The 26,078-nt window shown below is 41.7% G+C and overlaps 3 protein-coding genes and 1 long non-coding RNA gene across 8 annotated transcripts in view; 1 reads left to right on the forward strand and 3 right to left on the reverse strand.

The window, feature by feature from the left end:
• MYSM1 (Myb like, SWIRM and MPN domains 1) overlaps nt 1–8,198 on the reverse strand; it is a 219,799-nt gene extending 211,601 nt beyond the window's left edge. For 2 of the 4 annotated variants that reach the window (XM_057409269.1, XM_057409268.1), the window contains exons 1-9: nt 8,086–8,198; nt 6,410–6,485; nt 6,149–6,219; nt 5,699–5,776; nt 5,537–5,563; nt 4,924–5,002; nt 3,344–3,442; nt 1,580–2,343; nt 250–380 (exon numbers count right to left, since the gene is read on the reverse strand). In XM_057409269.1, the coding sequence (XP_057265252.1) occupies nt 250–380; nt 1,580–2,343; nt 3,344–3,442; nt 4,924–5,002; nt 5,537–5,563; nt 5,699–5,776; nt 6,149–6,219; nt 6,410–6,485; nt 8,086–8,159 (1,399 nt within the window). In that variant the 5' untranslated portion in view covers nt 8,160–8,198. The remainder of the gene's footprint in view (nt 1–249; nt 381–1,579; nt 2,344–3,343; nt 3,443–4,923; nt 5,003–5,536; nt 5,564–5,698; nt 5,777–6,148; nt 6,220–6,409; nt 6,486–8,085) is intronic. The other 2 variants (XM_057409271.1, XM_057409270.1) reach the window with 2 other exon arrangements.
• The window catches only part of LOC130599114 (uncharacterized), a 178,059-nt gene that overhangs the window by 11,748 nt on the left and 140,233 nt on the right, over nt 1–26,078 (reverse strand). The gene's annotated exons all lie outside the window — the stretch shown is intronic.
• Nucleotides 8,221–26,078, forward strand: part of FGGY (FGGY carbohydrate kinase domain containing) — a 323,114-nt gene continuing 305,256 nt past the window's right edge. The window contains exon 1 of one of the 2 annotated variants that reach the window (XM_057409298.1): nt 8,221–8,283. The gene's annotated coding sequence lies outside the window, so the exon portion shown is untranslated. Of the gene's footprint in view, nt 8,284–20,019; nt 20,043–26,078 lie in introns of those variants that run through there. The other variant, XM_057409300.1, reaches the window with a different exon arrangement.
• LOC130599101 (CARD- and ANK-domain containing inflammasome adapter protein-like) lies at nt 11,002–13,263 on the reverse strand. The gene has a single exon (XM_057409272.1). The coding sequence runs from the start codon at nt 13,261–13,263 to the stop codon at nt 11,002–11,004; it is 2,262 nt and encodes a 753-aa protein (XP_057265255.1).

A 26,078-nucleotide genomic window follows, 5' to 3' on the forward strand; every position in this document is an offset into this window, starting at 1 on the left:
TGTAGAAATTGCTCCTATTCTTCAGTCGAAATCTCCCCTGGCACAGCTTGAGGCAGTTAGTTTCCTCTTGTCCTATCACTTGTTACTTGGGAGAAGAGACCAGCCCCCCCCTCGCTCCATCCTCCTTCTCATCTACTTAAACTTTCCTGTTCAACCTTCACAAGGAATCATTCATTTTAATAAAAGAAGCTGACAGACACATGTTGAGCATGCACTGAAGAGAACTGATCCCAATAACAATCTCTTTACCACAGCCAAAGTTAATTGCTCCGATTAATTCCAGGTACGTGTGGATGCGCCCAATGCAGTTCACGTCGCCACAGTTCTTCAGGCCCGGCCGCACTGATGTCTTGTTCAGGTACTTGGGTTTACATCTCTCCCTAAAATAAAGCACAGCACGTTGTCAGCAAGTAAAACAAATCCTGAGGAGAGGGAGGAAGGAATTGTGTGACCTGATGTGAGGTTAAAACAAGCACTGGTGGTTTTTCCCTCTGTGATGCACACACTATTTACTACTGCTCAGGGCAATGACAGCAAAAATACAAACTCCTCAAACCACACTACTTACTTTAGGTTATTCATACACATTCATTCTTAGGCAGAGTGAGACTCCTGCTCCCTGTGCTAAGACAAACTCCTCAACCTAAGCCATGCCAGGAAGCAATGAATTCCTCAGAAGAGCTACAATACTGTTTAACTGATACAAGAACATCTGCATTAGATTAGTCCAAAGAGCTCATACAATCACTGGCCTCCTTAGTGGAATGAATGAGGCTGTTCTTATTTTCTTTGCACTTATCACTCACTTTTAAACTGACACTGAATTGTGTCAGTGCAACACTTCTCTGCTATGGAATGTCAGGGCGTCTTTGCAACTACATAAGCTATCAATACACAAGACAACTGGATGGGAACAGTTAAACTCAGGAATTCTTCCTATTGAAATGCAAGTTACCAAGCACAGCAGGCACCAAACCACAGATGCTAACAGAACAAACTGTACACTGAGCCTGCTGCCACCAGGCACTTCACTTCTGAAACTGATTCTCTGGAGATGGAATAGAAAACACTCAAGTGACAAGCGCTGCCACCAGCTGATTTTTAATCTGGGATAATTTCTGGTCAACATCATTTGCTCTAGCACAGATAATTTCTTTTAGATGCCCTTCTGTAAAGGCAATACTGCAATGCTACAGACCTCGCTATGGAATTAATTTAATCATTTTGAGGAACCATTTATTACAATAACATAGGCACTCTTACATATAGGATGGCAAAAACGGGAAGAAAATTACGCAACCAAATGGATGCATCTTGTTCTGATACAAAACACTCATATTCCTCATGCTTTAAAGTATTTTCATTGCTTAGCTTTCAGAATGCCAGAAAAAAAAAGAAGATGCAGAGGAAGCGTTAATAATCAGTGCTGTTCACTGGCAATCTTCATAACGCTGCCATAAAATCAGTTTTACCCTTTTCAGGAGTAAGCTATTGGTACTAAATAGCGTTTAACTAAAGCAGAGCAGGACACGGGTTATCTTAATCACTTATTTCAGTAAATGAAATTAATGCACCTTACCATTGATCCAAAATGTAATTCCTAATTTTCAGGTACCGCTCTGGTGTTTTGGCCTGGCGCCCCTCAAAGAACTCAGGAATAGCCTGCTTTTCTTCATCCAGAATGATGCTCCTGTCAACCTCCACTTCTTGTTCAGGTGGCTTAAGCTCCTCTGCTTCTTCTTGATGATCTTCATCCCCTTGGCAGGGAGAAGGAAAGAGCAATCCATTATCAGCCAGGTCTCTCTGTCTCTCATGGAGCTCCTGATGAGCTTCTTGTTTAATACCACCACATGTTGCTAGTCTGCCTTGGTCGCTTTTGTCCAGAAACTTACTGTACTGCTGGTAATGTAAGTTCATAGGTTTATCACCATTCAGGTGCTGAGAACAGGTTGCCACAACACTCGGGAATACCAATGCATCCACTGTATCTTGCTTGGTATGGTGAGGATCTTCTTTATGTAAAGAACCTGTAGAACTATGTCCAACAGTTGAAGAGCCATGTTCCACTCCCTTTGTTTCTTCAACGGCACTTTTGGAAATAACAGCTAATTCAGGGTTTCTGGTTTCCTGCTGGGAACTAGGGGAAAGCAGCTCATCCATGTCATCAGTTATGTCCACTTCTTCATCATCTGACAGCTGCTCAATTTTCACTGCATTCAGATTGGGGTCTGCACGGCCTCTCAAGCTTCCAGCTGACCATGCTTCTGCCTTTATCCCGTCTTCAATGGGAAGGCTGCTCCCACATTGACTTTGTGCTTCTTTTTCAGAATCACCATTTTTTGCCTTTGGGAAATAGAAAATAGTTTTAGGAAGAAAAATCAAAAAAATCCCCCTGCCTCCCAAATAGTCAGAACTATTTCACTCAGACAGCAGATATTTAGAAGTGTTTCTTCCTCAATTATCCTTTTAATAAGCTTTCATGGAATCCCAGAACGATTTGGGTTGGAAGGGACCTTAAAGCTCACCCAGTTTCAACCCCCTGCCACGGGCAGGGAACACCTTCCACTTGACCAGGGTGCTCCAAGCCCACCACAGGGAAGAATTTCTTCTTAACATCTAACCTTAATCCCCCTCTGTCAGTTCAAAGCCATTTCTCCTTGGCCTGTTCCTACCTGCCCTTGTCAATTCCCTCTCCAGGTTTCTTGTTAGCCCCTTAGGCACCTGAAGCTGCTCTAAGGTCTCCCCTTAAGAAGCCTTCTCTTCCCCAGGCTGAACCAGACCAGCTGTCTCAGCCTGACTCCACAGCAGAGCTGCTCCAGCTGTTGGAGCATCTCAGTGGCCTCCTCTGGACTCACTCAAACAAGTCCATGTCCTTCTCATTTTAATCCATTGCAACCGACTCTTACACAGCATTATAGATACACTTTTAGCTAAAGTGTAAATTAACATGTATTTCCATTTAAAAACAACTAGACAGTAGTAATTAAATGCCCCAGAAGTCTCAAATGAGGCTAAACCTTTAACTAAAAACACAACTAAAACAGCTGTACAGTGGGAAAACAAGTATATTCAGACTAACAACCAACAGTGTCAGACTACAATTATACTACAGTTACTGTTTAGTTATAACAGGAATAAAAATACCTAAGTCATTCTAGGAGTTTGGAATCCGTTTTATCTTTAAATCTGCAAATAAGCACATTCCACTTTTCTGAATATGGGAATAAACAGAGTACGTGCTTTAACAGCAGTACCCTGAAAAGACAGGTTAAAATCAAGCTATATGTGCAACAGCAGACTTATCAAACATCCTTTCTGCTAACTACAGAGGCACTCTATTTACCTTGTTCTTAAAATACTGCCGAGCGTAGCTCTTCACCTGCAGCACAGTACGACTGCCAATCAGCTTGGCAATTTTCGTCCACCGGCGGCCAAATTTCACCTGGTACAACACAACACATTTACGTTACCCAAACTCTAACATTCCAAACATTGCACTTTACATGCCAAGAGTTTAATATAGAATCATAGAATAGTTAGGGTTGAAAAGGACCTTAAGATCATCAAGTTCCAACCCCCCTGCCATGGGCAGGGACATCTCACACTAAACCAGGTCACCCAAGGCCTCATCCAACCTGGCCTTGAACACTGCCAGGGATGGAGCATTCACAGCTTCCCTGGGCAACCCATTCCAGTGCCTCACCACCCTTACAATCTCAGTATCTCAATTACTCACTACAAATGCACAAATTATTCATTGAAAATGCACAAACAGTACAGCAAATCCTTAGTAAAGAACCTCGTTATTAGTGTTCTACCAAGAAAATTGCATCCAACAGGAATAATTATTGCTGTTCTTCTTAACTAGAGGATCTTCTTCACTCAATTCAGGCACACTGTAAATTGTGCTGCCTTCTAACCCAAGGAATCACACTGAAATAATGTTGTGGTTTAAGTCCAGCGGGTAACTCAGAACCACGCAGCCGCTCACTCACTCCCCACCCCGGCTTTTACCTCCCCCCTGTTACCAAAGGGATGGAGAGGTGAGTCAAAAGAATGTAACTCCCATGGGCTGAGATAAGAACAGTCCAGTAACTAAGGTATAAAACAAATCACTGCTGCTGCCACCAATAATAATAATAAGGGAAATAACAAGGGAAGAGAATACAACCGCTTACCACCCGCTGACCGATGCCCAGCCTGACCTGAGCAGTGATCTCACCCTTCTGGGTAACTGCCCCCAGCTTCTATCCTAGGCATGGTGTGCTGTGGTATGGAATACCCCTTTGGTTAGTTTGGGTCAGGTGTCCTGTCTCTGCTTCCTCCCAGCTTCCCCTCCTCCCTGGCAGAGCATGAGACTCAGAAAGTCCTTGGTCAAGGTAAACATGACTGAGCAGCAACTAAAACCATCGGTGTTATATCGCTGAAAGTCAAAACCACAGCACTGCACCAGCTACTAAGGAGAAAAATGACTGCTACTGCTGAACCCAGAACAAATGAATTTATACTTGGCAAAGCAAACCCCATTACAGTCACCACTGTACAACCATAAAACCTCCAACGACCTTCCAACAGTAGCTAAAGGGTTTCACTTTATTCCCCGATTTGCCTCAAGAACACACTATACTTCCTGTAGTTAACTACAGCATTACAGCTGTACAGTTCATAAAGCCGTATATTTGATATATTCTGTGATCTCTAATTGTAATCAGCCTCACATGAACAAAATCCGGTAAACAAAACCAGATTTACAGTGATGAATCACCCAAAATTATTTATTATTACGCTTTTGGTAGATGGCAGGTGTTGTAAAACAATCAGAAGTACGAAGGCTGAAGCAGATGAATATAACATGCTTATATTATTATTTTGTTAAAGATGAGCTAACTAATTCTGTTCCATATATTACATAAACAAACCTACCAGTCCTTGTTCAAATAGTTCTTTCTCTTCTGGCGTCCACTTTAATGAGTAGTTAGCTGGTTTGGTAGGTGATCGGACTCTAGGAAAATACGAAGTAGAAGTGAAAAACATAAATGTTAATATTACTATTGATACCAATGTTAATAGTAACAATACATTCTCAAATCCCAGTAACTGAAGGCAACTTCTGACAGGAGAACTACTCCCAATCTTTGATAAAACTCAAGGAATTTGTTTAAATGTGAATATGACTGATAAAATCTTGAGAATTATCTCAGCTTCTCCATCACAAAGGAAGATTTAAGTATTCCATCTCCATCACAAAGATTTAAGGCAACACAATATTCATCAGTGACCAGCGGCACAGAAATACATGCAAGCAGCAAACAGAAAAGTTCAAGCAAGAAAGCCAACCAGAATTAACAAGATTTTTCTTCCCCTAAGGACCACTGTGTAACAAAAACCAAGCTGGTCTACCACAGGCCTATTATTATACACAACAGTATTTCTTTGTGTTGCAAGAGCTCCAAAACCTTTTTTGAAGTAGTGTCTGGTAATTCAAAAATCAGACCCCACACTTAAAAACGCAACTAAATCATGAAGATGTACGTACATGACTTTTCCAGTTTTCTTATGTGGGCTGCAAATATAAAACAAAGTGAAAATACAGATTAATAATTGTGATGCAGTTGCGTATCTCAGAAAATAAGCTGATTTTAGAAGGACTTTTCATGGCTTGTCATCCAACTGAGACTTTTCCCCTGAGAATGCTCACCTTTTCACAGATCTTTTCTCCACTTCCTTTTGATTGAGCCATATTTTTTCAGAAAGAGATTTATTAGATAAATAATATCTGAAATAGTTATTAAGTTTGCAAAGCACCCGAGACGTGTACACGTAAGGATTCTAATAACCACAGAAATTATACTGGTTCATAATTATTCAGCTCTAGAAGCAAATACTGCACTGCTACAATAGCAAAATAAAATTTCCCACACTAATATAATGAATAAGCAAGTGACATTCGGCTTCTGAACCTCCATGCTCACTTTACTTGCAGCCAAGTGGGTATCCCGCTTCTACAACAGCATTTCTGCAATCTACCTACAGGATGACAGTGCTTCAGTCACCATAACAAGATTGCTTTGGAAATCCAGTTCCTTTAGAAACAGGAAGTTTTTTATTGTTCCACAGGAAACCATGCAGCAAATCAGCAAAAGGATACTCCTCTTCCAGCAGCATTTTCTCAATGACAGCCCTGTTTTCTTCACTAATGCTGCTGTCCAGTGTCCATGGCTGCAAACAATACAAGCATGATTTAATATCCGAGTTCTGTCATGCTGTGACTTCAGGAGCAAGAAGCAATATATAATTGTTTCGAAAAGTCAGCAAAAAGCACTGCTTAAAAACAAGCATGGACATGAGAATGGAGAAAACAGAAGTTCTGATAACCTTGCTAAAGTAGCATCTATATAAAAAAACTTACAAGACTGTTGTCAGTTCTCCAGGATGAATCAAGGTAGTGATCCTGCAGCAAGCTTGAGGCCGTGTTTCCATGATCTCTGGAAAAGATCCCAGTGTTCAGAACAACACAAACAGATTCAAACAAAATGAATGCTGTCAGAGTTAAAGCAACAGTGCAGCAAATGACAGACTTCAACAGAAGACAGAATTAGCTACTAAAGCTAAATTCACATACTGCAGGCTATTATATAATGTTACTTTCTCGTAACATTACATTAGATGTAACATAAACGCCCCTCGGTAAGTCCTATTTTTCAGTAACCTCAGCAGCAGCTCCTCAGCCTTTTCACTGCAGACCGTACAGGATACCAGTGAAACTCCAAAGAGCAAAAATTCTCATCCAGAATGAGTGACAGCAGGAAGGCCCATGTAAAATTTACACCAACAAAAGAAGTCAGAATGCCACAGACAAATGAACTGTATTTTTAATATCACAGGAGTTATCGAGTTCTATTATCTCTACTTAACATCCCTAAATCTTTCCCCCAATAAGCTAAAAACCCCTCTTGTAAACACAAATCTGTTTTCGTGCCAAAGAAAGCTCATATTTATACAAGGTTTAATAGAATCCTATCATGTTGGGTTGTTGCTGCTCTTACAGAATTCATCCTGATTATACTTGAACTTTTCTGTGAAAGAGTACTAAAAGGGGCTGACAACACATCTGGAAAGGGACTTTTTACAAGGGCATGTAGACAAGGACAAAGGGGAATAGCTTTAAACTGACAGAGGGTGGGCTGAGATGAGCTTTTAGGCAAAAACTCCTCCCTGTGAGGGTGCTGAGGCGCTGGCACAGGGTGCCCAGAGAAGCTGTGGCTGCCCCATCCCTGGCAGTGCTCAAGGCCAGGTTGGACACAGGGGCTTGGAGCAAGCTGCTCTAGTGGAAGGTGTCCCTGCCCATGGCAGGGGTTGGAACTGGAGGAGCTTTAAGGTCCCTTCCAGCCCAAACCAGTCTGGGATTCTGTGAAATGGGTCAGATCCATAGCCTCTCTCCTCAGTATTGTCTCCAGCAGTGGCAGGTACTCCTCTAGGCCTCTGGTACAACCCTCTCATACTCTGCCAGCAACTGCAATGCCAGGTTTGCAGTGTTGCAGCTGCTGCCCTTTCTCTTCAGCATTTGTTTACAGACCCCTCAAATGTGAATTTGTTGAATCAGTTTTCTGAACCCATCTGCAAGCTCGCCAATAGTTACACAACAGAGTCCCTTCTCTCTGTGTTTTAACCGAGTTTCTCCCAGCAGCCTCACCCAGCTCCCTGGTTCCGGGTACCGTTGGGTCCCATGGCAGCAGCTCCGCGCTCACCCCACGTTAACGCCTCCACAGCCCCCATTCTCGATGCCCTGCCCGATAATGCCCCACACTGCCGCTTCCCCCCGCCCCCAAGGGCCCTCAATGAGACTCCAAGGTCTCTCCCCAGCGGCGCCCGGCAGCGGGGAGCACCAGAAGCGGCCGAGGCCCCGAGCGAGCGCGGCCCAGCCCGGGCAGCCCCTCAGCCAGCGGCAGCCTTCCCCTCGCCGTCCCCTCACACAAACCCCGGCCGCCGCGGCCACACAAGCCCTGCGCGCCGTGGGCAGAAGGAGCACGGGACACGCTGACGGCAGCGGCAGAGCCACCAGCCCTCAGCGCGGCTCTCACTCACCCCGGCCCCGCGGACCCGGGCACGGCCGCCGGGTCCCCTTCGATATCCACCTCCAGCTCCTCAGCCGCCGCCATCACCGGCCCCGGCAGCGATCTCGCGAGATTTGGCGGGAGCACGGCTTCCGCGCGTGCGCGGGTTACCTCAGTGAGGCCGCGTCCTGAGGGGCCGCCGGGGCGGAGGCGGGGCCGTGGCGCTGCGGTAGGCGGGGCGCGCGGGGCCGGCTGAGGCGGGACGGGCCCGAGGGGCTGCGGCCGGCGGGAGAAGGGGTGAATGTGAGGTGGGGATGGGAGAGCGGGGGTCTGGCCTGTGCCAGCGGTGATTGCTCCCCTGCACTGGGCGCTGTGGTGAGGCCGCTCATTGAATCCTGGGGCTCTGGGCCCCTCACTACAAGAGAGACATTGAGGTGTTGGAGCGGGTACAGAAATGGGCAGCGACGCTGGTGAAGGGTCTGGAGCACAAGTGTGATGGAGAGCGGCTGAGGAGCCTGGAGGGGGTTTAGTCCGGAGAAAAGAAGGCTCGGGGGGGACCTTATCGCTCCCTACACCTATCTGACAGGAGCTTGTGGTGAGGTGGGGGTCAGTCTCCCAACGAACAAGGGAGAGGACAAGAGGAAACGGCCTCAAGCTGCGCCAGGGCAGGTTTAGACTGGAATTTAGGAACAATTCCTTCACCAAGAGAGTGCTCAGGCACTGGAACAGGCTGCGCAGGGCAGTGCTGAAGTCACCGTCCCTGAAGTGTTCACAAACCGTGTAGCCGAGGCCCTCAGGGACACGGGTTAGTGGTGGCCTTGGCAGTGCCTGGTTGACGGACGAACTTGGTGATCTTAAAGGTCTTTCCCAAGCCAGTTGATTTCTATGATACCATGAAGCGCAGTGTGGGAGGCGGCTGGCTCCTGCCCAGGCCGCATGCCCCGGTGTCCCCCACCCCCGTCTGCCCCTCTCGCTGTGGGGTGGGAGCGCTCTGTGAGGGCTGCAGGTGGATGAAAGCCCTCTGGCGATTTGCCTTCCTTCGGCTGTAGTGGAAAGCGCGCTGGGGGAGTGCTGGTTTGTGAGTGGCCCGGGGAGAGCCGGGCCGTGGAAGTGTGGAGTGATGGCTGAAGAGGGACCCTGCTGACTGGTGCCGCTGGGTACCTCCTGCTGCAGGTGCTGTGGTTGCTGAGCTCTGCCTGTGTGCTTCCAAGCGTGCGGTGATGTCTTTTAAGCAGCGGTGTTGTGCGGGTCAAGTTAAAGTGTTGTAATATGGCTCTAAAAATTACAGTTTTACTCTCGTACATTCTTAAATCAGTGTTTGTGTCGCAAGAAGTATTTGTCTCTTTGTGGTAATTTGGCTTCCAGTCATACACTGGTGAGAAGTGTGAAGAATAGAGAGGCTTGATTATCATTATATAGAGAATTACCACAGAGAACCTTCTGCCTGGAGAAAGTGTTTCTGTTTTAAGAGATGGCAGTACAAATGTTTTGAACCAATAAACTCCACTGCAACCTTTTTATTCTGAAAATGTCATCATTGTGCTGGAATTGATTTGAAAGTGAAGTTAATAAACAGCAAATACGATTGGTTTAATTATCTGTACATAAAAATGCAAAATCTAGATAAATGGTATCGTGAAAGGTAGAAGGAAAAATGATTGTTAGAGTCCCTAGAGCTGTCAGTGCCATGTTGAAGAGTATAATATAGAAGAGTCTAAAGAGGGTCCATTGCAATATTGAATGTCAATGTAGCACATACCAGTGTCCTAAGGACAGTGTCATTGTGTTAGCAAAGTTTCGGAACACACACTTCTCTGGTTGGTTTATACCAAGGCTCTTGGTAGGATTTATAGGGGCCTGCAGGAAATCTGGAGAGGGGCTTTTGACAAGAGCCTGTAGTGACAAGACAAAGGGAATGGCTTTAACCTGACAGAGGGAAGATTAAATTAGGTATTAGGAAGAATTTTTTCCCTGTGAGGGTGCTGAGACACTGGCACAGGGTGCCCAGGGAAGCTGTGGCTGCCCCATCCCTGGCAGTGTTCAAGGCCAGGTTGGACACAGGGGCTTGGAGCAAGCTGCTCTAGTGGGAGGTGTCCCTGCCTGTGGCAGGGGTTGGAACTGGATGAGCTTTAAGGTCCCTTCCAACCCAAACCAGTCTGTGACTCTATGATTTATTAGCGTGGGGAAAGTATCTAGTAAATCTGGAGTAGAGCAGCCCCACACTAGTACATTTTGCAAGAAATGCCTTCTGATCTCCTGTTGACGCAGAGAGCAGTGCTATAATCAGCCTAGACCAAGCTCATATCACATTACCCTCAGGAGAGCCAGTGCTACTCTTGTCTTTGCTATCCTGCTTCTCCCTGTGTTCAGGTACGACTGTGGAGTAAGTTGGATCAGATCACACATACAATCTAGAGCAGGGCTGGGATGGAAGGGAGGGCAGATCAATCTCTCTTGGCAACACTCTGCAGTTAGGACTGCCAAAGTTAAACAAAACTAGGTTCATCTACTCCAATGTCTCTATCTCAGTGTCCTTGAAGATACTGATATCCCCTTATTCATAATAGACATGGCTTTTTTAAAAAGTGATTTTACCAAACAGCACTTAACTAATACAAACTGTTCATGACAGATACATAAACAGTTATTTTCTATCTTGTTTTTGCGAGTCTTGACTTTTACTGGAAGAGGTCATACACATTCTGTTTAAGAGTGGTGCTTTTTAAATAGATTCCAAGTAGGAGATTTGTGAGAGAAGCAAAAGGCTAAGCAATACTTTGAAGTTAAACAGTGTCTATAAGATACGTTTTTCTCCATGGCCACCTTTGATTGCTAACTTAATTCTGCCTGCCCTAGCATAGTTACAATCATACTGGGCAACAGGACTATCCAAACTACATTACAAGAGAATTCTATATTTAACTTTAGACGTTTTAGCTTTACATCTTCATTTTGTTATTAACATTTTCTTCTTCAAAAGTGTTACAATTTGAGCCTGATTTTCTGTTATATTAAACTCTGCTACTTGCAGTGGGGTCTTTTGAAGACTGTTAGCAGCCAGTAAATTTGCTCTTTCTCCTTGTGACCAGTTCAGGAGGGCATTCACAGCATTCAAGTGACCAGCCTTGCATGCACAGTGCAGCGCCGTGTCCCTGCTGCTGTCTGAGGCGTTAATGGCTGCCCCGTGGCTCAGCAACACATTGATCAGGTCACTGTGCCCGTGCTCTGCTGCAATATGCAGTGCAGTCTTTCTCCAAATGTTTCTATCATCAATATTTTTATTTTTCCCTGATGCCAGAAGAATTTTTACAATCTCTATGTTTCCCTGGTTGGCTGCATAGTGCATTGGAGTGCATCCATCCATGTCCTTAACTCCAAATCTTGCTTTTCCTGCTAACAGAACTTCCACAATGCCGAGATGCCCTCTCACAGCTGCGGTGTGAAGGGGAGTCTTCTTCTCTTTATCTTGTGCATTGGGGTCAGCTTTAGCATTCAGAAGCATCTCTACCATTGTTCTGTCTCCCCTTTCAGCAGCAAAATGTAAAGGGGATTTTAACTGCTTATCCTTAACATTAACATGGGCTTTGTGGTGCAAGAGCTGTTGGGCAGCATCAGTGCTACCTCTTTGACTTGCAATATGCAGGGGAGTAACAAACTCTTTAGTGCCAGCATTAATTTGGGCCCCAGCATTAACTAGAAGTCCAACTAATGCACCTTTATTATGCAGGGCAGCAACATGGAGTGGGGTTTCATGGGCTTGGTTCCTCAGGTTAGTTTCCATCCCCTTGTGCAGAAGCAGATGTGCAGTGGAAGCAGCCCCAGCTTGAACTGCCAAGTGCAAAGCTGTGTCTGAAGCAGGAGTCCTCATTCCAAAGTTTGCTCCCTTTGTGATTAGAACTTCTGCAGCTTCAGCTTTGCCCATTTCACATGCCAAAAGTAAAGGAGTGTACCTCATGTCATTGAGAGCGTCTATATCTGTACCTCTGTCGATTAAAGCAGCTATAATACCAGGCAGATTTTTCTGCACAGCTCTAAAAAGAGCTGATTCCATTACTTCAGATGGAAAATCTTTGGAATATTCTAGTAGTATTTTGAAGATGGATGGGTGGTTGCTGTTGAAGGCTCTTTCAGCCATGTTGGAATCAACACTGGCTCCTGCTTCTAGCAGTACTTTTGCAGTGTTTTCAGACCTGTGAGACACAGCATGAGTAAGAGGAGTCTGTCCCTTTTCGTCTTTTCCATCAACGGAGGCACCAGCCTTCAAAAGCATTTTTGCCAGACTGCTTTCGTCTTTAAGAGCTGCCATGTGCAAAAAGTTGTGCTGGTTCCTGTAGCTTCTTGCCTCTTCTTCCACGAGTATCTTCACTATGTGACTGTGGTTATTCTGTGCAGCCAAATGGAGTGGTGTCTTGCCTTTCATATCCAAACTGTACAGATAAGCACCAGATTGGAGCAACGCTTTCACTGCATCAGCATGGCCTTTCTCAGCAGCCCTGTGCAGTGGTGTTCTTCCATTACTGTCTTTCACATCTACCTTTGCACCTTTGCTGATCAAATATTCCATTACAGTTGCATGTCCATTAGCAGCTGCAACATGCAAAAGTGTTTCACTTGAGGAGTTTAGCGCATTAATATCATTGTCTTTCAATGTCTTTTCTAACTCGGGAAGATTGCCCTTAGTGACTGCATCAAAGATGCCAACATCAGTGTGATCTTTTCTGGGTTTTGCTGTCCTTGACAGTTGAAGTTGTTTTCCTTTCTTCCTAATAGTCCATTCTTTCCTTTTTCTTCTAGGACTGTCCTTTTTTCCCTGGTGCCATTCATTGCTACTTTCAAACCAAACCTTGTCTTTTTCAAGTAAATATCCCACTAATTGTCTTCTAGCATCTCCAATGCTTTCATTTACTTCACTGACATATTTTCTTATCTTGCTGTAAAGTTTTGGCTCCACTTGCTTTAAACATGGATAAAAAAAGAGCCTACAGGCTCGTTCACCATGAGACATCAGTAGGTCTAAAACTCGAGAGTTCTTTTCTGTTCGTGTCCTGTAGAAACTTATGACCATCTTTTTCTCTGGGGTAAAAACACCATTGTCTATCAGCCAGTTCAGAAGATGGTCTGGGTGGGTTATGCCTTCTACGAGCTCTTCTTTTTTAGTCTTTAGGACTTCAATTGCATATGGATTTGTGAATAGGCTGGTTGAATGCATGATCACATTGCTAAACAAAAAGTGAATTAAGCTATTGTTTGATATTTGAAGTCAGATAGGAAATAGCAAAGCAGGCTCACATCACTTCACACATTCTTTTCATACAACTATGCACCAACAACCGTTGTACTTCAGTGATAAATCTTTAAAGAATGAGAAAGAAATCAAAACTCCCTCACCTTTGCTTTGCTAGTTGTTAGAAGTCCTTTGATCTTCTCTGGTCTTCCTTAGCAACAAGTGAAGTTTAATAACAAAACAAAAATCGGTGATACGCAAAGATATTCCACGTGGAAGATTTCTTCCAGATTTTTTAATGAAATAATTAGGGAGGAAAAAAAGATGGTTTTGTAACTCTGGTATTTGAATAGCAGATATTTGTTTATCGAGTTCCTGGCTCCTCTGGCCAAGCTGCTTTTTGTAGGTGCCTAAATGACCAGTCTATTAAACATGACAAAAGAAAATGCACAGCATAGTTACTGTTGCCGTGATTACGTACCTTGTATGATCTTCAATGAAAGAGTACACATTGCCAGCTATAATGTAATGAAATAAAAAGATGAAGACCTAGATAAAAATAAACTGTATAATCAGCTAGTTATAAAAAGGGATCCAGCCTTTCTAATAGGAGTTACGTCTTCAGTCTATGAGGTATATTTAACTTAAAGGCTATTTAGACTGTCATTCCTGCTGTAACCTGGAGTCTGTCTGGAACTTAATTCTTTTCCATGAGGTGGATCAAGGCGTGTGATTCAGTATGCCACATTTAAAGTATAATTAAATAGAGCTTCAAGACTGTGAATATGTATAGTCTTCAGTATGGGTGTAGGGCCTTTGAATCTGGCTGTAATTAATTTAACTTATTGGTGTTAAAATTCCTTATGGAGAGAAGGAAATAATAATCACCTACACATTTTGAAAGCAACTGAGAGAGAAATGGAGATTACAGAGTTCTGTAAGAGCTAGAAGTAAAATGAGCTGAGAAGCTGAAAGCTTGACCTTATTTAAGCAAATGGGAAATGTTGCCGTGTGTTTCGTAGCTCAGCACCCTTTCTGCTGGGTCCTGTTGCCTTTGATGGGATTTTTTTTAATAGTATGTACAATGTGACTGATAAGAGTTTTAATTTGTTTTCTGTTGACTTTAGTTTTATAAGTAAGATCACAAAGCTTATTTTATATATAGAGAGATTTATTGAAGAAATAGCCATGAAAGGTGAGATTTTTAATATATATTTTGAAAAGCAGCCAGTTACCAAGTCAGCAAGTTTGACAGCCAGTGTAAAAGCCCAATAATTCCTCTGAAATGCAAAGAAGGGCACTACACCAAGAACAGCAAAACCTTTGTCATTTAGGTAATGATTAGTAACGCCTAACATGGAAAACCTGGCTTTATTGTAGGGAGTCAGGAGGCCTAAATTGTGTTCCCAAATCTGTGAATGACTCAGTCTGTGATCCGCAAGTTATTCAGTCTGAAGATTTGACTTAACAAAGTACTGAAGATCTATCCATGTCTTGGATAAATTAATAGGCCTCACTCAAAGGCTGCTGAAATGGGATCTTTACATCGTTATTGTTCCCATGCAAAATAGACATAACAATACTTGATCTTCATCAGACTCTAGTGAAAAGACAAGGGGTAATGGGTTTAATCTTCAGCAGGGGAAGTTCAGGTTAGATTGAAGGAAGAAGTTCTTTACTGTGAGGGTGGTGAGGCACAGGTTGCCCAAAGGAGTGGTAAATGCTCCATCCCTGGCAGTGTTCAAGGCCCGACTGGACAGAGCCTTGAACAACAAGGTGTAGTGTGAGACATACCTGTCCATGGCAGGGGGTTGGAACTGGATGATCTTAAGGTCCTTTCCAACCCAAGCCACTCTATAATTCTATAATTACCTTCACAGCAAAGTTTTAAGTTCTGTCAATGGGAAATGTTACATTAGTTCTGAGCTGTATCATTAATACAGACAGCACCAGGATGTTTGGAACTCCTGAAAACTTCTAAACCAGAGATTGTGATACTCTTTTTAAGTCTAACAGCACGGCAGTAGCTTTCTGGTGTTCTGGATACAGAAGTTTTACTGTCAAACAGTACAAAAGAAGGGTGCAGTACTCCTAACAGGCCTTGAGGAGGAACATTTGATCAGTATATCCAGGCAGCATCTCTCTCAGAGTCACTGGGGGACTTCATCTGGGGAAAATAATATGCAGCACATCAGTTGTTACTAGATGCAAATCAGTGTTCAAAATAGAATAATGCATTTTTTTAAACAAGTTCTTCATGATAAGCATGTGACTAACGAGGAAAATTTGTCTTAAAACAAGAATCACATTTGACAAGGAAATTTTGGAAGCCTGTGGTATAGATTCAGTTTTAGAAGTTGTGCTTGAAAAGCTCTTATTTTTTAATTAGTATTTAGCTACTTTTAGAATTGAGCCTATGTTCCAACAATGACTTCACAAAGAGAAGATTGAGAATTGGCTCTTTGAAGCATGTTTTTTGTTTATATCTTTTTTTTAACATATTAACTCTAGTTATTTGACATAAATGTTTTAGAGAAGGGAGAAATATTAAGGTTCCACATCTCTTCTCCTTTAATTAAGTGCATGAGACCACAGGCTTGTGGAGTTGTCAGAAAGCTCTTCATTAAAAACAAGACTGGCAAAATTTAATATTACTACAGATCTAAGAAAAGAAGTAAGTTGGAGAGAGGAAAAGGCAAATCTTTTACATTTATCATTATCCTTTACATATATTTGTTGTCTGAGGGGCATAAGGTGATTTTTCTTTTCCTTGCTAAGCACTTCTATTTCTTCTGGCTGCACGTGCCCAAGGACTGTTCCCTGTTAGGTTATTTTGCAAAGAAAATAAAGGTGTTTGCTTCTGTCTTCTTTGGCAGATAGCACTTAAGGCTCCTTGTGCTCTGCATTAAGGGTGTATTTCACAGGGCTATAGATCAGATCAGGTGATGTGCATTGAAGAGATTTTACATTTTACTTGAGAAGAATGTAGTAAAAAGTTCTGATTGGTACTACTGCAGCTGGAAACAACATGGTAAAGTTTAGAGCAGGACTCTGAAAGGGCAGGTGATGCTGTTGATGGGAAATATCTCTGTTTTGGCCTCTGCCAAGTAAGTGCCCTTATAGGGAACTGTTTTAACGCAGCTATAGCTGGGAGGCTTGAGCCAGCTATTTCTGATATGCAATCTCAGTTATGCTACTAACTTGTGTCCTTGGGCAAATCACTTAATCCCTGTGCCCTGTTTACACAAGCATTAAAAAAGGAAATATTTTCTACCTCACAGACATGTCCTAAGTGTTTATTAATATTGGTGCAGTGCTTTGAAGTTACAGAGTGCTTTGAAGTTTTTGTCCTTTGAAGTACTGTTTTCTGACTTCTCAAAGATGAACATTTATGTCCTAAATTAACACGTGCCCGTGTTTTCTAGCTTATTTTATGTTGCTAGGTCATCATCGAATATACATTTAATTTTCTCTAGTTTAATTTCTCCAAGATGAAAGCAACCCAAACTACACCTTGCAGGCTGTTAGGTGGACAGGGAGGTGGTGTGGCCGCCGGAGTGAAGAACCTGTAGAGGTCACTATTTCTCCACCGAGGCTTTCTCACTGAGCCTGCTATTACTGTCTTCTGCTGAAACGGCATGTAATGCAACTGAATGACTTCCAGTAACTCCTTATATTCTCTAGGGCATTTTCTCGATCAAATTGATGGAAAGTCAAACATTAACAACACAGTTTCACTCACCGTGATATTTTTATGTTTCCCAATGTGTAATTTCATTTATGACAGTTGTTTGCAGTAATGCCAACTGCTTATTGGGAACATATCTCACTGTAGAATAACCAGTCTGTAAGAGATAATAAAGCCAACATCATTATCTAAACATCATGAGGGATGGAGAAATATATTTTCATTAATAAACATGGCTCCTGAATAAATCTTTGTTTTGGATAACCAGAAATCTAAGCATGGCCTAGCTGGCTGAGGTTGAACTATATTTAGATATAACTACATTGAGAAATAGGAGTGCTAGAAGTGTTCACAATGATGATTAGAGTGCACTTGACTGATTATAGCACTGGGAGAGAAGCTGACTAGTCAGAATGTCTGCAAGAGAGACAAAATGTAGTGCTTAGTTTTGCCTAAAGATGAACTGCAGTAAATCAGGAAAGTCAAAGGGGAGCCTTGGCACTGAGTGATCTTGTTTGTGTTAGTCATATTGTTGTAGTGACAGACTTGGGGCCTTCCTGGTGCTGAGAAACCTCTACCCTGGCTGGTATTTAAATGTGAGGTGTTCCCTAGAGTGGTGCTGTCCTTTGAGTGGGACTGGCACAAACAGAACATGTGTATCATCATCAGGGGCTGAGCAGGGGCCTGCTGGAGGGAGGGGAAAGCTGATCTATCCAGTCTCATGTTTTGAATCTAGTACTTGCACTCCAGGCTCCCATCTTATCCAGTCTGCACCTTAGGCATTGGCAGGGCACAACCACCCCTTCAGAGTCCTCTGCCAGGTCCTATCCTTGACAGAGGTGCCTCACAGAAGGCACAGCTTCCCTGTTTTGTCTCTTTTTCATGGATGCCTTCAAAATACTAAGTAATAATGCAACAGCTGATATAATAATTCAGGTATTTTATTCTATTTCCAAACCAAGTCACAATGTTATCCCCACACTGTAGTGCTATTTCCTCAAGTATAAACAAAAAATGACGACCCTGTTAAGTGCTGCACCTGTACGATGCAAAATGTTCTTCTTTCCAAAGATTAGTGTATACTTTTATGACATTCCCAACCTGAGGTAACTGTAAGTGGATGATCCACATCTGCAAAGCGCCTCGATGGTGTAAATGCTGATAGAGTAGAGCAAGCTGTTTGTCTGGATCCAAGTGTAGGAATGTGGCTTAACAACCATAACTCAGCCAAAAGTTAGGATGAGGGTTGTTTTGCAGCTTACCGTACATATATTTGTACATTTTGGAAACCATATTTTTGCCATTCAGGTTTTTGAATCATGAGATTTAAGTATTTTTCCACAGTTCTTAATGCACTTACTTGCCAGGGAGTTTTTGGGGAAGCTACATAGCAGAGATAGGAGGAAAAAAAGCTTTCTAATTGAGCTTCACAGAGCTAAAGCAAGGCAATAATGGTCATGATTCAGAACATAATAAAGAAAACAAAAGTTGGTTTGAAACAAACAGAACAAATGTCAATGGTGATAAGATATATTTAGTTACTGCAATTTTCGTAATGCAAAGTAAGAAAAAGAAATAGTACATTTTCTTTTGTGTCTAAGTGATGAGTATTATTAGTTATTTGTTTCTACATATATTTATTCTGCAGAAGTTTTACTGTCACAAGCTTAATTTAAATTTGACAACTGATTTCCCTATTTAATCTATTGACTAAACCTGGTCACTAATACTGATTTTATTAATGAGATACCATTTTCCAATTCATTGGCTTAAAGTTTTATTAATATCATGATTTTTATCTTAAAATTTTATAGGTTTGAATGTGTCCTTTCAGACCAATGCTAATAGAAAGCAGTTATGGAAAAATGCTAACCCTTATATGATTAGCATAAATGTAAGTGTTTGTAAAAGTATTAAGTTACTAAATGCTGAGGCAGCTTCAAGGAACAGCAAAACCAAATGGAGTTTTGGAGAGGGCCAAAGGTTTTCTCCAAAATGGGCAGATTTCTTTTCCAAACCAGCTCTTGTGGTTTTGAGTTGGGAACATGCACTGTGTCAGTGCATCTTACAGAAGGAAATACTGTATTGAAGTTCTTTAACTGTTAAAGGCCAAGATCCTCCTTACACCCCCTGTACTAACATAACAGGCAGCATTGCTCCCGGAAGGTGAATATGGTGCTGCCTCTGCATGTCCCCCAGACCCTTTGGGCCAGATTTGCCCTGTAGATGTAATTTGTGAAAAGCCATTCTGAATGTACGCAGGTACATGAGCAGGATTTTGTTCTTCTAGATTGTAAAGTGCTGTAGATACGACTAGAGACTAATATGACTTTGAAAGGAAATCGTGTTTTGCCACCTCATAAAGCAGTTTTAATTGCTGTTATTTATGAAGTTCTTACAGTTAGATGTCAAGCATCAGACATAGTACAGACATTTGCCCAAACAATGTCTTGCTAATGAAGTCTCCACACACATACTTTGAAATTTTGCCCTCTCTGAGGAATCCATTTACAGTAAAACATGTATAAATTGTATTTATTGTGTCAGAGTAAATCCATTTATTTAGTTCTACAGCTGTTTTTTTCCTGAACGTGAAGAAAGGTAAAACTTACTTCAGCTCAGTGTGGAAAACAATCTCAATATTTCTTTATTCTGGTAAGAAAAATTGTGTTATAATTACTCTGTAAAAAATGCAGCAAGAGTTCTTCCTTAGCAATAGGAAGCTTAGCTTTTAGTACCACCACCACCAGTAGCAGTAGCAGCAGCTGCAAAAAGACAGTGTAGTCCTGCAGGAGGGAGAGCAGAAAGTAGTAAATAGGGCTCAGTTAATTCCTTCTTTAAACCTATTAAAGGGCAATTGAAGCAGTTGAGCCTGGCTGAGTCTTCCTGATAGACTTCATGTAACACATCAGAGAAGATTTCCTGCATCTGCTGCCTTCTCCACAGCTGTCAATTCAGGGCTCCATAAGTTCCCCCCCTCCTTAATAGCCTAGCTTTGTTTCTTATTTCTCCATTTATCTTGAAGCTGTTTTCTGCATTTCCTTCTCTTTGAGCCTGGGGAGGTGGCTGTTGCACTGTGAGTCCTGTATGGTTTTGTTACTGCCATGGTTTTACTGATAATAATTAGCAGCATTTAAATAAGATCTGTGCAAGTTTCTTTGTGCCCTGGAGTGACTGTAATTCCTATGTTAATTCTTTGCCTCTCATGTTTTCAATAGCATTGGTCTCCACAATGTGGAAAAGCAAGGCAACTCAGGGTTAAGAAAGACTCTCTGTCAGTGCTGGTTTAGCTTAGCTTCAGTACTCTGTCTAGAAAGTTCTGTTTAGAGGAGAAGTAAGTTGATTTTGGTTATTTCATGTCAAATGGCTAAAATGTAACTTTGATTTAAATTCTACTTACCTTACTATTCAGTTATCTATCACCAGTGCATCTTCTTTCTTTCCTGATTACCATTCTTAGCATTCAGTTGTACTCTATCCTGATTAGCTAGTTAAAATCATCTTGGATTTTTAGTTGCATTCAATCCATGTTTATTGTACATCAAAATGAAATGTAACTGTCCTGGAATAGCAATGCTAGAAAATCAATGCTAGAAAATCATTGGGATGTAATTATTTCTTTCTTATTAGTGTTCACAATTCTATCATTTGGTGAGTACCTTTTGTTCAGTTTTGTAGTATTTCTCATTACTAGAGGGATTTCTGATGCTTATAGACTTGATGTTTTCATGTTATCTCCTCTTTCTGATTCCAACAGTTTTCCCTGTTTTCTGTTTGAATCCTCTGGCTTTGACTGACTCCTTTGGTTTTCCCAGAATGTCTATGTCTTCTTGCATGTCAGGATCTGGATTCCTGCACCTCACATTAGTTCTAATTCAGCAATGTATATAATTATATATCTAACTACAGAGAGGTGCTTCAGTAGAGTGTAAGGTTGACTCCCAGAAACATCAGTAGGACACTGGCACCTCCTGTCTTTGTCTGTTTTCTACTGTAACATTAAGGAAGTGATGAATTGGAGCATTGAATCAGGACCTCAGCTCTACCCCTGTCTGTTTGACTCCGTGAGAAATAGCCTTGTTGATTTGGATAGCTCCCTAAATCCAAAGTCCTGACAACTCCTCCAGATTCATGGTGTTTGCTTTCCTTGGCATATCCCAAAACATCCTTCTCTGCTCAGCTGCACCTGTGATATTCCAGCAGCTCTCTTTGTTCCCAAGCCATTATGTCTTCCTACTCAAATTTCCATTCAAAGAGTGATTCATGCAGCAGGGGAAAGGCATGACCTAGCTGCCCCCTCAGTTTCCATCACTTTGCAAATCATGTGCAGTCTCATCTGAACTGGAGTTTTCATTTTAGACTTCTCTGTTCCCATTCCTACAACTCCTTTATTCCTTACTCCTGTATTGTACATTGTGAGCAGGCAAATGTTGGCTGCATAAAGAGACTTTTTCAAAAACCCCAAACCTGCTTTGGTCACAGGAGCAAAGAAAACACACCAGCATGGATTTTCTTTCCTCTAGTAATGCTTTTTCTCACAGCACATGAACACATCTGGTTAGTACCTGTGCTGTAGCTATGTTGTGGACAAAGCACAAGCTTGACTCATTATACCTGCATCATAATAATAGCTTTCATACTCTGAATGTTTGTTCTGATGTCCAGCTGGAGAGAATTGCATCAACAGTCTTTACAAAATCTCTTCAGTCGCTAATGTTTTTGATGTCTTCCATTGTCCTCTGTGCTATTTTCCTCTCTATCCTTTGATTACCCGCTTCTGCCTTTCTGAGTCTCCTCTTCACCATTATTCCTGTATCTCTGACCCTCTTGTTTACAACTTCAGTCTCCTTTACTGTGCAGTAGAAGCATTCCCTATTTGAGAAAGCTTTTAAGCTTTATTTTGGGTTGGTTTTCCCCCTCCCATTGCCTAAATAGCAGTTCTGTGTTTACAGGATGCTTGGGGTTAAACTGAGACTTGTAGGACTCGTGCCAGGTGACATGGTAGGTGTTGAAGAGGCATCTAGACCTGTTGTAGTCTACCTGTAGGTAGATTTTCTGCTGTTACACTTCCCAGTGAAGCAAATTCTTTGGCTCAATATGTATAGCATCATAGTACACAGAACAGTAACATGGCTGCCAAGGATTTTAGAAGACTCAAATTAAGGAAAGAATAGGGATTTTTAGCAAGTACTTGCACCATAAATTAGCTACAATAAGTAAAGAGATGAACTCAAGAATCAACCTTATTTTTCCCTCATGTCACAAGGTATCAGGAAAGCTTAGATTCAACTAGCAGTTAAAATAGTACCATGAAAATGGGATCAATGTGACATTAAGAAGTGAAAGAAGGGATATTGTTGTGACAGCCCAAGTGCTATTAGTAACTTCATGTTTAATTCCATAAAATATCACTATTTAAAAAGTATCTGACACAGGCAGAGCTTGCAGTGGAATTCAGAGCAAACCTACTAGAGAGTGTGCATGGCCATGGCATCCCTGCTGGAAATACTGGCAAATTTAGTGTTAATTGTAGCAGAATCCATCTCCGATTTGTGCTTTCTGTAGGGTTTTGGTTTGGTATCTATATTACTTTCTGAATCTTTTAAAGCTACTAAACATAATCTGTGCTCTGTAGGCTTGCTTTGTGTTACTTTATTTTACAACAGGTTGCACTAATGCTCTCTCGATGTGACTTTCAGTTTTGCATGGCTTGGCACTAAACCCACCAGAATGGCAGTTTGTTTCCCCTTCCCCTCTTTTACTCACTGGCATAATTTCCATGCAACAAAGCTTTTCAAAAATAAGGAAGGAAAGTGCCTTCCTGTACAAGCTTCCTGTGAATCCCATCCAGATAGAAAAGACTTGTGTAAAAGCTTGGCAGGCAATCCCAGCATATGCCACTTAGTGACTTCCTTATTTTATGCCATCATTCCACGTAGAGCAAATGCATCTGAAAATCAGAGTAATTTCCATTCATTTTCAAATAAGAAATATGAAATGGTAAATTTCCTATCTGTGTAGAACACCCACGTTTTCAATTAAAAGTTTTGAATGCTGACAGCATTAGTCATAGGAAATCCTGTGTGAACATCCAGCACTTCAGTGGGACCTTCCCCTGGATCATGCCATAGAAGGAGTTTGCAGGAAAACATTCTGTTACTCCGAAACCCTGCGTAGATTTTTAACCCATTACTTGGTATGACACTGCTTTTCTCTTTTCCAAACCCTCTTTCTCATTGTCTTGTGAACAAAATAGTATTGAAAACCTATCTGTTTCAATGCTAAAGCTTTCTGTGTTTTAATAATGTACCCATAGCATTCTGTAGATACATATATGTATGTATATTCATTCTAAACAATCATTTTTGGTTGTGTAGGCCAAAGTGATCATTTTTACTTGGCTACATGTTGAGTGTCTGTTTCTTTTCAACCTATACTTATAAAGCAACTCTTTTTTAACTCATGGAATCACAGGATCATTTAAATTGAAGTGTAGATGTCCATGAACACCAATATAAGCTATTCAGAAGAAAATGAACTTGAATTAAATACATTGGTTTAGATTATTGGGTATAAGGGAACCAAGTGCTTCTAATAGCAGGATGTAGAACTTCTTTATAGTTGCATATATATGGTTAATGCTCATAATATATTACATTAAATACTATATATACTATAAATATTTAAAAATGTTTGGTGCTGAAGTATTTTATTGAGCAATTTTATTGCTCAGCCAGTCCCCAGTGGACGGGGACAGGACATGCGACCTCATGGAGGGGATGTTGGAGACCTGTCCCCCATCCTCTCCTGCAGCTGCCACATCAAAGGTGGCCATGAAATGTAACAAGCTGTTGGTGGAGGTCAAATTGTAAGTTGGGTGCATCAGTTTGAACTCGTTTTCTGTTTCTGAGACACTGTTTTGGACAAAAGGATGCAAAACAGGAGGTTACCACAGAGGGTAATTCATGCGCACCTTAGGCACTGTGGAAGTAGCCTGTGAATGGCAGTGGGGCTACCACTGTGCTCAGAGGAGGATTAACTGGACATGAACTTCAGTGTCAGCAGCACGTTACTGCCTTAAAGAACAGACTCGGACTGTGATGCTGAGAGGGCAAATACATCAATATTCATGTTAATTATTAGCATCAAACAAACTGCACAGCTCAGTAAAAAATGGAAAACTGAAAAAGCCAACACAACTTTGTAATTCAAACTGTAACATGGTCAAGGCATTGATGAACACAGCCACGTTGCACAGGATCATTTTCACATCACATGGGTGAACCAACTTTGGCAGTTTCTTTGCCTTTATTTAAAAGGGGCCACCTCCTAATGGACATTGTATCTCTTAAAAAAAATAAATAAATAAATCCTAGTTATCATTTTCATTTAGTGGGAAAATCCCACACATGTTGAGATCTTGTGGAACAGCTGGCTTAGATTAAGATTTCAGAGTTAAGAAAAGGATCTCAGAGCATCAAGTATCAAATAATAGCTAAAATCAAGGTTAGAATGAGGCTTGTGATGTTAGGCATGGCAAACATATATTAGGCAAATGAACTGAAAGAATCAAAGGGTTTTAGTGTTGTGGTGAATCATAGTACTCCAGGTTTAGCTCAAAATACAGCAGTGCTTAAATATAGTTGAAGTGACTCAAAATACATTTAAATATATCATTTTTTTATAGATGAGAGGCTTTAGAATATGCAAATACTGATGGATGACAACAAAAGAAATAGAAAGCTGTTAAAAAGTCTCAGTTTTTGAGAGCTCTGTTCTTATTCTGGCTCTTCTCCTGAATTTCAAGAGCCTGTCATATATTTTTGGAGCTACATCATTCTGAATAATCATTTTTGGTTGTATAGGCCAAAGCTATCATTTTTACTTGGCTACATGTTGAGTTTCTGTTTGTTTTCAACCTATACTTATAAAACAACTCTTCTTTAACTCATGGAATCACAGGGTCATTTAAATTGGAGTGTAGATGTCTGTGAAGTCAGTATTATTCTGAAGATCCAAAACGGAGGATTTAGGCCAAGACATAGGGGTTTTGGTTTTGTTTTTTTTTTTTGATTTGGGGGTTTTTGTTTTGTTTTTTAAGCCAAGACCTGAAAAAGGAGTTCAGTATTTCTGTGCTGTAAATCTCCCCTGTGCTTCACACAATCCCCAGAGATGGAAAATCATGTGCGAGACTATGGGTACCTCCTCATGTGAAACTATAGGTGGAATCTGAACTCAAATTCGTTGCTTATTGTGCCATTGTCTGATGTAGTATCAGCTGAACCCCAGAAACACCAAGGAACCTGGTTTGATTTTCGTGTGCTTGGTGCTAGGTCGTGCTTGTTCCCATTTCTATGCAGTTGTACAAGACAAGGAGTTTTATTTCTTCCTAATACCCTTAAATCTCCAGTGCCACCATAGAAGGTAGACCCTCCTCAAGAGGCAGGGAAGGGCTGAGGATAGGAGTGTGCTTCATAGAGTGGTGGGCCTGGCTTCTGTACTGTTATGTGCGGTGCGTTCCCAAACGGATCACATCAGCTTTCCCTTGTTAGATGGGGTGGTGGATGTGTCAAAACACTTGTAACTAAATACCACTAGAAAGGCTACAGAATATCAGTGGCACTAGGCTTCAACTGAGTTGCTGGTGTTCCTAATTTGCAACAGATTTGGGAATTGAGCTGTTTCTAAAAGAAAAAGTATAACTTTGTCAGATCTTTCCTACCCTAACCTCAAGACTTTGTTGCCTTTGTTACTATATTTTGTTATAGTTACCTTTAGAATGTGTAACTGGCTTTGCTAGCAGCAAATCGATATCATAGTAAGTGTGAGAGCATTTTGGTAACTGAGTTGCCACGTTCAACCCATTGACACATGGAAGCAGTAGCAATTAACATTAAGTTAAACCCAAGCCTCTCTCTTGTTGCCAGTCTGGCATTTCCTGTCCAGTGGAAAACACAGAAGAGATTTCTGCGCATAAGAATGATAACACAGTGAGCAGAGGGGGGCAAGGAAATAGCTCGAAACTAATTTTTGGGTGTGGTAGTGTGTTTTTTAAGTAAATTCAAAACAGAACATGGAAGCCAATATCAGGACCATGTGCAAGAAATTCCAT

The sequence above is a fragment of the Pezoporus wallicus genome, unplaced genomic scaffold (assembly GCF_028554395.1).
Source record: "Pezoporus wallicus isolate ANWC-B61680 ecotype Strahan unplaced genomic scaffold, APGP_CSIRO_Pwel_v1 contig_8108, whole genome shotgun sequence".
NCBI classification, from domain to species: Eukaryota; Metazoa; Chordata; class Aves; order Psittaciformes; family Psittacidae; genus Pezoporus; species Pezoporus wallicus.